Source organism: Channa argus, chromosome 11, assembly GCF_033026475.1.
Source record: "Channa argus isolate prfri chromosome 11, Channa argus male v1.0, whole genome shotgun sequence".
Lineage (NCBI taxonomy): Eukaryota > Metazoa > Chordata > Actinopteri > Anabantiformes > Channidae > Channa > Channa argus.
The window spans coordinates 23,029,731-23,043,832 of record NC_090207.1 but is presented as its reverse complement, the minus strand read 5'-3'; the positions used below and the strand labels follow the sequence as shown (position 1 = coordinate 23,043,832).

General features: G+C 36.5%; 1 protein-coding gene across 2 annotated transcripts; it reads right to left on the bottom strand.

Moving 5' to 3' along the window:
- Positions 1–657: 657 nt before the first annotated feature.
- Positions 658–13,084, bottom strand: figla (folliculogenesis specific bHLH transcription factor). Of its 2 annotated transcripts, none has more exons than XR_010915627.1 (6): positions 9,408–13,084; positions 8,166–8,312; positions 7,978–8,067; positions 6,686–6,838; positions 3,450–3,521; positions 658–791 (listed from the first exon to the last, which is right to left on the bottom strand). XR_010915627.1 is itself a non-coding variant. In XM_067522567.1 (6 exons), exons 1-5 carry the CDS (start codon positions 9,612–9,614, stop codon positions 3,504–3,506), a joined length of 615 nt encoding a protein of 204 aa, XP_067378668.1. In that variant the 5' UTR covers positions 9,615–13,084; the 3' UTR covers positions 658–791; positions 3,457–3,503. The 2 variants fall into 2 exon arrangements, 1 of the variants encoding a protein (XP_067378668.1); XM_067522567.1 differs by having other exon boundaries at positions 3,457–3,521.
- Between the last annotated feature and the right edge of the window lie 1,018 nt (positions 13,085–14,102).

Here is a 14,102-nt window from a genome sequence, read left to right as displayed (position 1 = left end):
ATGGACTTAAATATTCAACATGCTTAATGAGTATGATGGTGCTCGTTTATTTATTTATTTATTTATTTTATTTCTCTGTGCATTGTACAGTCTGACATTGTGGTGAATGTCCTGGGACCTTCAGGACGGCAAGAGATGAATCTGTTGATCTGCCATTTACATTAGTTTAAACAAGCTCCACTTCAACCAGAAACAACATGCAGGTTAAAGGATAATATTGGTCATTTTGTCCATGACCACCATGATGTTAGTGCTCTGTAATAACAAGTCAATGTGTATCCAACACTCGGGAGTGAAACACTTGTAGTTCGATAGTTACCTGAAATAACCTTTAAGGGGCTTTAATAACAATTTACTTATCATATATTAAAAAGCATGATCATTACTATTAATGGTATTTTATAGGCCACTTGCTACTTTATTATTAACCTACTGATCGTGTGGACCCTGAGATAGACCCCCCTGCCCCACACCCCTTTAGTGTGTGTAAATATAAAAATTCATGCTTTTGAACATATGGAGTAAAATATTATGCAATCTATAATGTAAAGTAAAGTAGAATTACATAAAATAAAAGTTGAATGAGACTTATGCTGAATATATAAAATCTGTTTTATTTTTCTTGAAAACACTTAATAGAAAAAAACAAATGATACTGTCCTGTAAATTTATTTGAGGGCTGCCAAAGATACAGTTGTGAAATATTTTAGAGAAACACATGAACAAAATTTGAATTTCAAAGTAAAATTAAAACAGTTTCTTCAAGATTCTTCTGTCAAAGCAACAGGCCCCTAAACAGACAAAATAAAAATTATTTTTGTAGACCACATTTTCAAAATCAATTCAAACCACTGAAAATTACAAGTAGTGGGATTATTATTTACAGTGCTTTGCAGAAGTATTTATACTCCATGAACTTTTCACGTTCTGCATGTTAAAACCCAAAACGTAAATGTATTTTATTGGGAATTTTATGTGATAGACCGGCACTAAGAACATCTCATGGAGCACTATACAATCCATCACTTAAAAAAGGGAAAGAGTGTCGCACAACTGCAAACCTACCAAGGCATGGCCGTCCACCTAAAATCAACAGGCCAGGCAAGGAGAGCATTAATCAAAGAAGCAGCCAATAGGCCCATGGTAACGCTGGAGGAGCTGCAGAGATCCACAGCTCAGGTGGGAGAATCTGTCCACAGGACAACTATTAGTTGTACACTCCACAAATCTGGCCTTTATGGAAGAGTGGCAAGAAGAAAGCCATTGTTGAAAGAAAGACATATAAAGTCCCATTTGCAGTTTGCGACAAGCCATGTGGGGAACACTGGAAACATGTGGAAGAATCGCTCTGTTCAGACAAGACCAAAATTTAACTTTTTGGCTTTTCTGGTGTAAACCTAACCCAGCACATCACCCTGAACACACCATCCCCACCATGGTGGCAGCATCATGTTGTGGGGAAGATGGGTGGAGCCAAATATAGGACAATCTTAGAAGAAAACCTGCAATGGTTTAGATCAAAGCATGTTCATGTGTTAGACCCAGTCCAGTCAAAGTCCAGACCTAAAGCCAATTGAGAATATGTGGCAAAACATGAAAATTGCTGTTCACAGATGCTCTCTATCCAATCTGACTGAGCTTGAGCTTTTTACAAAAATTAATGGGCCACTCTCTAGATGTACAAAGTAGGTACCCCCTAAAAGACTTCCAGCTGTAATTGCAGCAAAATTATAAAGTATGGAATCAGGGAGGCTGATGCTCGTCACACTTTTTCAGATATTTGTAAAAAAAAAATTCAAACCCATTTATCATTTCCCTTCACTTCACACGTATGTACCACTTTGTGTTGGTCTATCACATCAAACACAATCCCAATAAAACATATTTATATTTGTGGTTGCAATGGAACAAAATGTGAAAAATTCCAAGCGATATAAATACTTTTGCAAGTCACTGTAGTGCAGTTCATAATACATGAGAAACCATAACATAAAAATATATAATTAAACAATAAACAAGAATAAACAAGCCTGAGGGAGCAGGCCATCACTTATAATATATACCATATAATAATACACTTATAATATATACCATATTTTTGTCTGAGCCTATTAAGACGACGGTCATTTCAAAATAACTCTGTACCCTTTGTTTAAAGGCAAACCCAGACAAATCCTGGACTCTCTACCAGGGGGACACGACACATTTTCTCCCTTTCCAAGTTGAGTTAGTTAACACTGCAAACAATGTTTTTCATCGCTAAAGTAACCTTACTATTGTTTATGACACATACTTACCTGTATATTTATCATGGCTCATATGTAAAATTAGGCTTTTATTAATGTAGAATTCATGAATAATGGTGATTCATTAGTAATTCCCTTAAAAAAAAAAATGATTTGTCCATGTATGAACTGTAGCACTCTAATACACAAAAGGACTTGTTTCACACAGCAGAAGAGATTACTGATAGAAACAGTCCAACTCCCTCCTCGCCCACAGTCTTTACTTACATCATGAAATTGTGATGCATACTAATGAGAAATAAATTCTGTGGATTTATTGAAATTTGGACTTTGCACTCAAGTTTTTTTGTTCCTCATGACAGAAGTTTTTGTACGAAAAAGAACAAAATATCAATAATGCCAAGCTGAGGACAAATCCAGGAGTCTTGAGGCTTATTTTATTTGTGGGATATTAGCTACAACCTGGACAGTACCATCTGTCTCAGCTTTTACCATAGAGGTGTGATGGTTTATGCATGACACAAAGGACTTTTATGAATGCTGACTGCGTTAGCAGGTGTTCACTACAAGTTTGATGGTAGATGATTAGAATAAAACTGCAGATAAAGAATGAATGATAAAGAATATGATAAAATGTTTCAGCTTATTTGTCTAGTGTGGAAAAATGACAGGGAAAAAAGATTTGATTCAGTGGACGACAGGAAAGAATCAGATTTGACTATTTTTTTTTAAAAAATGTACACCCTCAATTACTTATATATGCAAGATTTTACATTGCATTACATTATTGTAAAGTATCGGTCACAGCTTTTACTGCTAAGTTTTTTCCCCAAAAGTGTCAGAGTGTGAAAAAAAACAGCAGCATCCAACCAAACCCTCAAACTGAAGCAGTTTTAATGGCATCAATAGGGTTTATTATTTCAACAAGTGTGTTTTTGGGACATATCAAGATTTCTTTTTTGAAAAAGTCAGTTTTGTACAAACCATAGATAGAAAATGCCTTAAAATTACAATGACTATTTAAACCACAAGGGGGCAGCGACTGTATATTCTTGGAATAACAATCCAGTCTGGGTATTGGTACTACTACCAATGCAATATTTAAACTCTTACCAGCCTTTGGTACGTTCTTAGTATTCTAAATTTGCGTGAAAATGTATGATGGGTAACTATATACAACTTTATGCATTTAAAAACTCCAACCTCGTACGTTTGTAGAAGCTTGTACTTGTAGAAGCCATCTGCTCTAAACACCACTCAGCAGGGTTGCGACATCTGTTGAATGGAAAAAAGAAAGTGGTAAGTGTTAATTTTCATGGGTTCATATTTTTCTTCTTCCTGTTCAAGGAAGCAGTAATTTGTAATCTGTAATCAGTGAAACAATTTGGTAAGGAGAAATCTTTTGTGCTTAAGCTTCAACTCTGTAGGGGAGGAAACAGGCATGGACAGCTGGAGACTCAATTTGAACAATAAAGAAACAAATTAACTCCTTAAGTACTTTGTATTTCTGCCTGTATTTTTATGCTTGTTTTTAAATTTTCCAACTGTAATCCCAAAAATCTTGGGAGCTTATTTCATGTCCATGGAATCATCATGTACACATAAAACTGTAAAAAGACCTATTTAGCATATTTTTCCTCACTCATACTCCTGTCACAGGTTAGTTAGAACACACCGAAACATAGATCTGTTTTTTCTTTTTCCAAAAGATAGAACATATAATATAACCAAAGAATCATAATCACATTTTAAAGGCAGACTAACGAAAGTGACACCAAGTTCAGAGCACAGAATGTCTCAATACCTAGAAGTGAATCACAGTTTACATGTTTTAAATTAGCTTCAATATCAAAATGTTTTTATGGCTGCAATACCAGATAGGGGCCACGTAACAGTACATAGGTCCCCTATTTTTGATCATAAGGGGGATTCTGATTGGTTTGTTTTGGTGATGGGGTATACAGATGTGAAGTGACATTATTGGTCACATTATTTTCATTTCCTCTAATTCACCTCTGCCGTCTTTGTTTTTGATGTCTAGGTTGCTAAACAAATAGAAACAGTGGAATTTTATTTTCCTGTAATTGTTACTTTGGTTTGGACATAGGTAGGCTGGTTTAAAACTTAAACATGCAATGCCAACAGTGTGAAAAGGCATAACATCATGACTGTGGCAGGTATGAAATAAAAAAAATAAAATAAAATAAAAATAAATAAATCTCATCTTCAAACCTCTTCAACTTGAATTATCCAATCAGATGATAAGGTACTTATCAGGACGGTTGATTGTTTCGGATTGTTAGGGCCACGTGACACTGAAGACAATCAAATGCATTGTGCCGATTGCCAGTTATAATTGTAGTGCATTTCAGCCAGATCATTTCAGGAATTAAACATATCCGATTGCCTATTGTCTGAAGGGTCTGTCTCGCATATAAAATCTGCTTGTCTTGTGTTTGAAAGGTTACACCAATAATCTAAAACTGCATTCACTTTGCCTATCAGAATGATTAAGTAACAGAGAGCTTTACAACTCCAAATTTTAATAAGCCTAGGGAAAACATTTAAAGCCAAAAAGCTTTAGGAATAAACGTTTTCTCCAGTTCCTGTGAGAATTTTAGACATTTACTTGAATGGCTATTAATGTTCAAAACTTGTTTTAGCTGGATATTAAAATTCTAAACAATCCACTGGACAGCTAAGCTGATTAGAGACACTGGGCAGACACTGCTTTCAAAGACTGGACATTAGACTCTTAAAGTTCATTTCCACCAACTGTCACAGATATCTAGTCTGACAGCAGATCTCCCTCGATTGTTGCTGATATCAGTCGTACAATTTAAACACGGTTAAAATAATCTTTGAGAATGACTGTTGGCAACTGGATATTGAGACAGAAAGCCCAAGTAGTATACCAAGGATACACTGTTCCTCAAGGACCCCAGTCCCTGAATTACCATCATACTTGTATCAGTAATGTTCAGTCAATCCGAGACTGGAAGATACCATCTTAGATCAGGGTGGGGTGTGGAAAGGCAAAACAAATAGGCATCATTCAGCTTCTAATTCTGTGCGATTACATGGACTTAAGTAACCAGGTTACACTGCTTTCTTGCGGAAGCTGGTTTCTTAATTGTCATGTAAATAGGAAAGCTGATTTCCACAGTTAGATTTCTGTCAGAGAACACAGAATTCTTTGCCACGTATACCTGTAATCAGGTTTTTAAATTAACTTTTTCTAACTGCACATGCACATACAGAAGGCTGAGACAGGAACACGCAGCTGAGTGAAAGGCTGAATGAAAGGAGGGATCATTAACAGGGTGATGCCACCTCATTTTAAAAACAAAGTCCACCTGAAGTTTTTTGGGGAAAAAAAATAAATCAAACGACTCACATTTTAACAATTTTACTTAAATCTAAATAATTTTTCTTGCCATTGGATTTTCTTGAGCTTAAATCAGTATAATTCAACAAAAAATAAATACATTTTACAGCATGAGGAAGACTGTGCGTGAGCCTCTTAAGTTTTTGTTAGTTTTTCCTGATGCACCTGTGGCACGTTCATTTTCCCTCTGATAAGTTTTTGCAGCAATGTGCTTGTTGTACAGCAAAGCCCAATTGTGCATCCACTCATCTTGTGGCACTTTGTGTTAGCTTAATTTTGAAAAAAGCACCAATTTCTCTCATTTACTATAGTATGGTACATTGTTAGAGTGGGATCCTGACACTTGAAATTAACTTAATTTTCTCATAGATATACATTTCCCTTTACCTTAATATGACCTAACCTTAAGATAAATATCTACCTCTGACTACTCCCAAGCCTGGGGATCTAATGTTTCCCCCCCCCAACATTTGGCTGATACCTTGCACTCTCACCTGACTGACTGGATTAAATGCAGCAAGAGCACGCATACATTTCTGCCAAGATGACCACACAGTGGCTCTTAAACAATCACATCAAAATAAGACTTAGTATAAAATACTTCGGGTCTGAACCCAGATCAGAGTCGCTATTGACCACTTGTGAGTTTGCTCTTTTGCCCGCAATAAATCTGCCCGACTGTTTGACAGGATGCTAACAAGGTTTAGCTAGTAGGTGTACAATCTTGTTGTGTAGAATCTTTGGCTAAATTAAACTGTCACAGCCTGGATGAAAGAGAGTGAGCTTGGAGTGAGGGGTAAAAGCATCACGCTGTGAAGGACAGGAGTGTGCTGAATTTATAGCAATACAAGAGTATCACTGCAAAACAGAACAGGGTACAAAAGTTTTTTTATGACAATCGGAAGCCATAATCGTAATTGAAATCAGAGTTCCAATAACTGCACAGCCCTACAATTTACTGGTTTAATCTGCAATACAGCTTCATTTTAACTGCGTGTATGATTAGAACGTAAGCAAAATGATCAACATTTTGATAATTTATAGGACTTACCGAAGACTGATCAGGTGCTAGTTGGATGATGAATTGGTATGCAGGCATCACACAGTGTTGCAACACCAGCCTGCTCATATCTCCATCCTCTGTTACCGGTTCTGGGGGTATTGCAAATCCATCTTCCATACGCTCATCTGACATGTTTAGCAGCTGTCAAGTAAAGGCATGCAAGCAATTCAAAAAATAAAACATGGGCTCGCTTTAAACTTAAAAGATGTTACACACTCCAAATCCTGCTTAAACAGAAATTTTGCGTGTTCTTGTACGAATACAAATATGGTGGCAACCGGGAACTTTTTTCTTCTTTTACTCATAAATAGTTAAGTTAAAGACAAAAAAGGACAATGCAGACTACAGGTAGAAATAAAAGTAAAATAACTAAGTAAAACAGTGTTACGTTCCGGTAAAGATGTACTTACTCTAGGTCTGCCTGACATCATCGGTCGCCGATACCGGTCGTAAATATTGAACATGTTTAAACTTATCGTTGTGAGAACGATTGGCAGAGACTCGGTCTTAAGACTAAAGGCTAGAATCTTTAGACAGCACACAATTAACAGTTGTCTCTGCCGACTATCAGCGCTGGACTGGAAGCGGTTGGGACCACCTAGGTCCAACCAGTCATCACAACTGCATTTATAGTCTAATATCATATTAAAAAGGCGAGCGCACATAAACACAAGATTAAATACATTCATAACCGGCCTTACAGCCGTTAAGTGTGTGCCAGCCTTAAGGTATTTAATTTGATACTAAACATTATGATGAGCCTGTTTTTTTTTTTTTTGTTTGTTTGTTTGTTCCAAGCCATCAGAACAGTCAGCCGGAATATCTAAAATCTTGTGTAAAACACTTACGCTTGGCCTCTTATTTCTATTTGTTCAGGTTCTGTATTGATGTTTTTATTTTTGTCATTAAAAACTCCTTGTTTGTAGTAATGAGTACCACTGTCCTGCTGTGTTGTATAATAAAAGGAGTTTGTTGCACTGTTTTCTCAATATGGATCTAAATGCCATCAAAACACTCAAGCTCATAGTCTGTTCTTAGACTAGACAGCTAAAGTTTTATTTTAAATGCAATATTCAGGAATACTCAGTGTTTAATATCACATGTACATTCATAAGGAGTATTTCCACAAAATCCACTACTTATGCAGGGAATTTTGACATAATGACATCCCCACATGAACACTTTAATCTGGATTTTTGCTTAGTTTCCTATTACATGTCCTCATTAAATGAACTAAATAGTGTGAAACCACCATGGACAGTGAAAAATAAGTTACTCACATCATCCACTCTCCATAAGTCATTGCCCAAGCCATCAGTCTGACCATAAGTGATTGCATTCTTTAGGAAATCAGTCCCACTGCCATCATCCTGAGAGACACAAAATAACAATAATCAGCATTACACAATAAGTGGCAGTGCTCTCCTTGGGAAAACAACAGAAGACACTTATTAGAGAAAGTACTTACACTGTCAGCATCCTGCAAAACTGCAACAAGCAATCGGATGTATTCTGTTGCAGCTTTAAGTGTGTCGACTTTACTGGGTTTGCGGTCTGGGCGCATAAGTGGCACCATTCGCTTTAAGCGGGAAAACATGGTGTTCAAGTTCCGGATCTGCACAGAAGCTCGGGGGTCAATTTTTTGTGGCAGATTGGATCATTGGAAAATTCTTTCACATGACAGGTAAACATAATTTAAATAAACATAGGATGAATAAAAAAATATATATATATTGAAAGACGTACACAAGAATTGAAGCAATGGCATCTTAATGTTGGCACAATTTCATTATTCACTGGCAGAACCAGGAGGAATTCAGTACAGTACAGCTTTCAATGCATTAGCTTTTGAGATTTATGTACATTTCAACCTTTTATTCAACTTAAAATTACACTTTGATATGTTACTTATTTGCCACCTCTGGAAATTAAGTACATTTAGTGAAGTACTGTTTTTGAGGTACTTCTACTTTGCTGTTACTTTTGCTCTACCACATTTCAGAGGAAAATAGTGTACTTATTCTCCACTCTGCATTTAAAAGCTTTAGTTCTTACTTTTTGTAGATGTGGATCCTTAAGACAAAATTTAGCACTTTATAATCTATCATTCTGGATTTACAACTTGTCATTACACAAAATAGTCAAAATGTGTTCAACTTTTTACCATCTATATAGTTTTTGTTCTACACGTTTTAAAAGTTACCATAATTTGTCTTTGCCCTAATATTTAGCTTACAGAGTTTGTGAAATAAATTTAAACTTAACATTTCTCATCAACAGCATGAAATTCAGTAATGTGTGCAATAGTTTTTAGTGGAGTAGTTGTACTTTAGTTACACGTAGCATGTACATTTCTAGTTCAACTTGAGTAAAGAATTTGAAGAGGTAGTGGGGTATTTTTTTATACATGGTATTTGAATTATAATATTTATTAAAAGGCAAATAGTTGCACTTTGACTTGAGCATGAAAACCACCAACACATTCTTGTTGTAATTTGTGGAATATTGACAGATACATGAAGTAAACACACACACACACGAAAAAGCACAGTATGCTCGATAACATATTTAGTTTGCTAACGTACAACTTACTTGTTAGCTGAGGTTAATGTTGGACCTAAGTGAGTAAGTTCTGACGGAACCTGACTTATCTTAGCCATCATCCCGTCAAACACACCAATAATGGAGTAGTGTTATTAAAAGAACTCACTCTCAGTCGTTCCTTGGCGTTGACCAATTCTCTTTTTTTGACAGTTTCACTGAATTCTTCGGCGACGAAGTACAAGCCGTCCTTAGTCCGTCTGAATTTCTCAATGTTGCTGTATACGGGGAGGGCGGACTCGCCCGTTAAACGCATCAAAATGTCACTCATTAATTCCTCCTCTGGCACCTTCATTTCAACACGAAATGCTAACATATACCCAACCTGACAGACTCTTACTTTCTAGCAGTGTGTTTTCCACTCAGTCCGCATGGAAACACCAAGGGCAGAGGCTGCACGAGGGCGAGCTGGGCCCGTCACACCTGTGCCCCACGTTTAATTAGTCCTCTGCCCTCATAGGCTGTCCATCACGACGTCAGGGGCGGATCTAGAAAAGGGTGGCAAAAAACTACACTATATTTCCAAAAGTATTCGCTCAGTTGGTAAAGGCAGTCGTCCACGGACCACAGGGTCAGTGGTTCGATCCCCGCCCCTGGCTATAGGTCGAGGTGTCCCTGGGCAAGACACTGAACTCCTAACAGCCCATTCCCCTCCCCAGCTGTGCAGTGCCGGTCCAAGCCCGGTAGAAATTGGGGAGGGTTGCGTCAGGAAGGGCATCCGGCGTAAAAACTGTGCCAAATCAACATGCGGACAATGATCCGCTTTGGCGACCCTGAACTCACGGTATAAGCCAAAAGGAAAAAAACAAACAAAATAACTGTTTCAGATATAAATAAACTGTGAAATAATAATAATGTGTTTCAAGGTGTTATTCTAGAATTTTTTTTTTACTTAAAGTAGTCAAACACATAACCATAAACAGTTGGGGAAAGCTAAAATCCATCCCTTGAAGGGATGAATGTACCTGATTGAAACTGCTACAAAATGTGTAAAATCATCTTAAATGTACACAATAGTATTATGGTCATTTATTTCAGCTTCAGATTTTGTCAATTTTTCTTTTGCTGAAAGTACTACAACAGGTACCAACCCCTTTACACTCAATCAGATTTGGTTGATGTCTCCCCTTCTGGCTCTTAGGGGTCTAACTATCCATCAATCTCGATCGATGCATCAGTCAAATACCCAACAATCTGATGTTTTTGATGCAAAAAAGTCAATGTACAGATAAATCTGAAGATCAATCAATTTTTTGATCCTGGACAATACATAATAAGTGACACAGCAACTTAGTAGCAACCAAGAAAACTATGTGAATACACAAAGTTTAGACTGATACACCCATGCAAAAAATGTCAGTAAAACATAGAATACTGTGTGCTGATTGTGGAGCACAGATGGCTGGGCAACATGCACAACAGGAGTCTTTGAAACTGTGACCTGTTATTATACCTGTGGGTATAGGATGAAAGAAGTTGAAGGACTTGATAAAGAAAGGAAAATGAAGACAGTGAGTAAATAAATGACTATGATTATGGCTTATTACATTACCTTGAATTTTGAGACAAGTCGTTGTCAGAGACCTTGTTCTGACCTTGAAATAACAGAATTGTTAACTCAGAAAAGAGTTTGAAGGAGCTTTCATCTCTTCTTTATGAAGAGAAAAGGTTAAACCGAATACAATTACTTTTTTTGTTCACTAAAAGCCCTTTATGTAGCCTACAACCATGATCTGACCCTTTAAAAAAATCTTTATTTAAGGATCTTTATCCAAGCACCAATTTTGTGTTTGAGAACCTTTTCTGTCATATTGGTTTAGTAATAACCTGCATCTTCTCTTCACTAATAAAATGAATAGAAAATGAATTTGAATTTTTATTTATTTGTTTATTTTCCTTTATTTTTATGTCGTATTAAAATACTTGAACACATATTTCCACTTTCCATATCTGTTAAGAATCTCATAATTTTTAGTTTCCGCCTATTACATCCATCATTGGGCACATCTGGTTACCAAAGATAATGGATGGATGGATGCTTATGTAAATACAAAGTAATGCAGAGGAACATGAAGATACGTACTTCTATCAAGCTAGACAGCCTGGAGAATATAGATTGATATAGACCGATTACAGTGGTACAGTATTCATTTTTGGCCAGTAAGTAAAGAGAAACTGCAGTACAGAAATTCTGCACCAAAATAAATAAATATATCTGTTAATATATTATCAGATTTATCAGATACTTACTATTGTTCTCCTTTGTGGGAAGCTAAATTTATTCAACCATAAACATTATTGCACTGAGAACTGAGACAGAGATTCATTTATTAAAGAAAGGCAGCCACATGCACTAGTGCACAGTGGGGTTACAAATGGCCGTTCACTCTGTTTACTTGGATTAAATCATATACAAATAACAATATTTAACTAGAATGGGCATTTCCTATAGAAAATACATGTGATTGCGAAAGCCAGCTGCTACAGCTGTAAGATCGGACGCCCTGAACACTTTAGAAGTGAAAGCACAAGAAAAATTGTTTTTATTAATATGAAAAAAAATATTTATTGCACTTCCATAAATAGCCACAGGGTGCCGTGCGTTGGAGGATTGAAGGCATGAACACTTTAGAATGGAAAACTGATGTAAAATAAATATTTTCACATTTGCAACATCATAACTCTCCAGCAGTTGGTGTTATGCTGCTATTGCTGCTTTCATCCATTGCTGCCAGAAGAACTGAAGCACTAATTAATGTGGAAATAAAACAAATATAAAATTGCTGTTCAACAAACATGTTGGAAGGTAAAGAGCACTATACAAAACACCTAAAAGAAAATCTTTTTTTATAATTGAAATTCCGTGATGCTGCTATCGCTGCCTGCTGCCATCACCCCTGTCTGATTGTCAACATAGAACAATTTAGAAGTGAAAATACAGAAGGAACAAAAAATAAATAAATCTTCTATTGCAGTTCCATAAATGGTCAGTTGGTTGCGTGGAGCCTACCAACTGAAGAAGGAAGCAGTACATCATGATGCAGTCGTGTACCTACTTTCAGTACTCTGACAGTTGTAGTTTTTGAGATATAAGGCCTTAACTTCAGCCTGAACCACCCCTAGTTGCAAACCTGCATGTTATTGCACAGGCGTGTGCAGAGTGGCATGCTACACGTATCCTTAAAGTAGTTTGGTTTGTTGAAGAGTTGTGCTCTAATGTCTATCACTGGCCACATGGTGTTGTTATAGAGGCCGCACTGTAATATGTGAAGCATTTCATCATGGTGCAACTGGGCACAAAGTTTCACAATGTTACCATGTGTAGTTTTTCCTGTTTATATGACCAGTCCCCTAGACTGCCATTCCAAATAATAATTCATAAAAATATTCATAATGTTCATTAGCTGTCAGTATACAAAGTAATAGCACACAATAGCACAAATATAAGCTAAAATAAAATATTAGCTGAATATGACATATTAAACTTTATACTAATACTAATAAGACATGATCATTTTAAAAGGTGTAACTTACTGAAAGGTGGCCACAGTGTAATTCAAAAATGGACCAGTTAGAGGTGTTTTGCTCTTAGCAGCCCAGGTTTGCCGTTGAGTAACTGCATTTCTTAACTACAATAACTCGTACTTTACATTTCGGATTGTAAGCTGAGATGCTCCCTTAGCTTTGCCATAGTTTGAAAATGTCAGCTTTATTTATGAATTTATGAAGAATGCTTTCCATATTTTTCTTTTTTACTGCTGAGAAATAAAATTCCCTTGTGTGAGCTTTAGAAGCTATCGGTCATTTGACAAAGAAACCCTGTGGATTCCCTCTTGCCCACACAGTCACTTAGCATCAATAGGGGAGAGGTCATCTTTGCAAATCTGCTTGCGCAATCATGCCAAAAGATGGTGTAACTCTAAAAATTCTAAAATGTAGTGTTAATGCATTTATTGCATTATTCAGCTACAGCACAAATATCATGCGGAAAACTGAAAAGTCAAGCACTACATTTTGTCATGCTGCCAAAAAAAATGGTTTTATATTGTAAATCTACTACTTTTAAAGCAAAACTCTACAGCTTTGCTGGCGGTTCTAAGGCACAGTGCTACAATGAAAAAGCTAACATGCAGACGTCACACAGGTATTATAACCCCCAAACCTTAAAGCATTAGGATTACAATCATATTATTAGCATGAGAACATTTGCTAATAAGCAGTAGACACAAAGTACATTTGAGCTAATTGAAATGCCACCACTTAATTAAATAAATTGAATCTTGGACCAGATAAACCAAAGAGGATCACCTCTTTAAAATCATATCAGTTTTATGGATATTAGTTCAATAGATGTTAATAGATTCTACTGAAAACTCCAAACGTGATTTTTTTGTTGCAATACAGGAAAAACAATCCATCACCAATTTCAATAAGATTCAATATGTGGGAACTTTGAATGTTTGTATTAAATTTGATACCAAACCATCAAACAAACTTAGAGATATTTCACAGAATGGGGGGAAGCTTTGACCTGGTGCTGGAACTATAGGGAAGTCAGCAAAGTCATTAGCATTGATCCTCTGGGCACCGATATTAGGTTTACATTTTGTGCATGGATGTATGGATTTGTGTATGGAAACCTAAAGCCAAAAAAGTCCAGATAACCTGTCATAATATGTGGAAGATTGCTTTTCTTTCCTTTTCATTTCCTCTTGTCAGATTGGCTGGTTTTGCCCAGATTTGCTGCAAACAGCAATCACAGTCCTCTCCACTTAAGTGGAACATGGTGTTCTCTTGATTACTT

Coding starts and splice junctions, on each gene's coding strand:
- figla (XM_067522567.1), bottom strand. CDS start 9,614: ATGTTAGCATTTCGTGTTGAAATGAAGGTGCCAGAGGAGGAATTAATG. Junction 8,313..9,407: donor ACGCCAAGGAACGACTGAGA/GTGAGTTCTTTT, acceptor GCTTCTGTGCAG/ATCCGGAACTTGAACACCAT. Junction 8,068..8,165: donor TTTTGCAGGATGCTGACAGT/GTAAGTACTTTC, acceptor TGTGTCTCTCAG/GATGATGGCAGTGGGACTGA.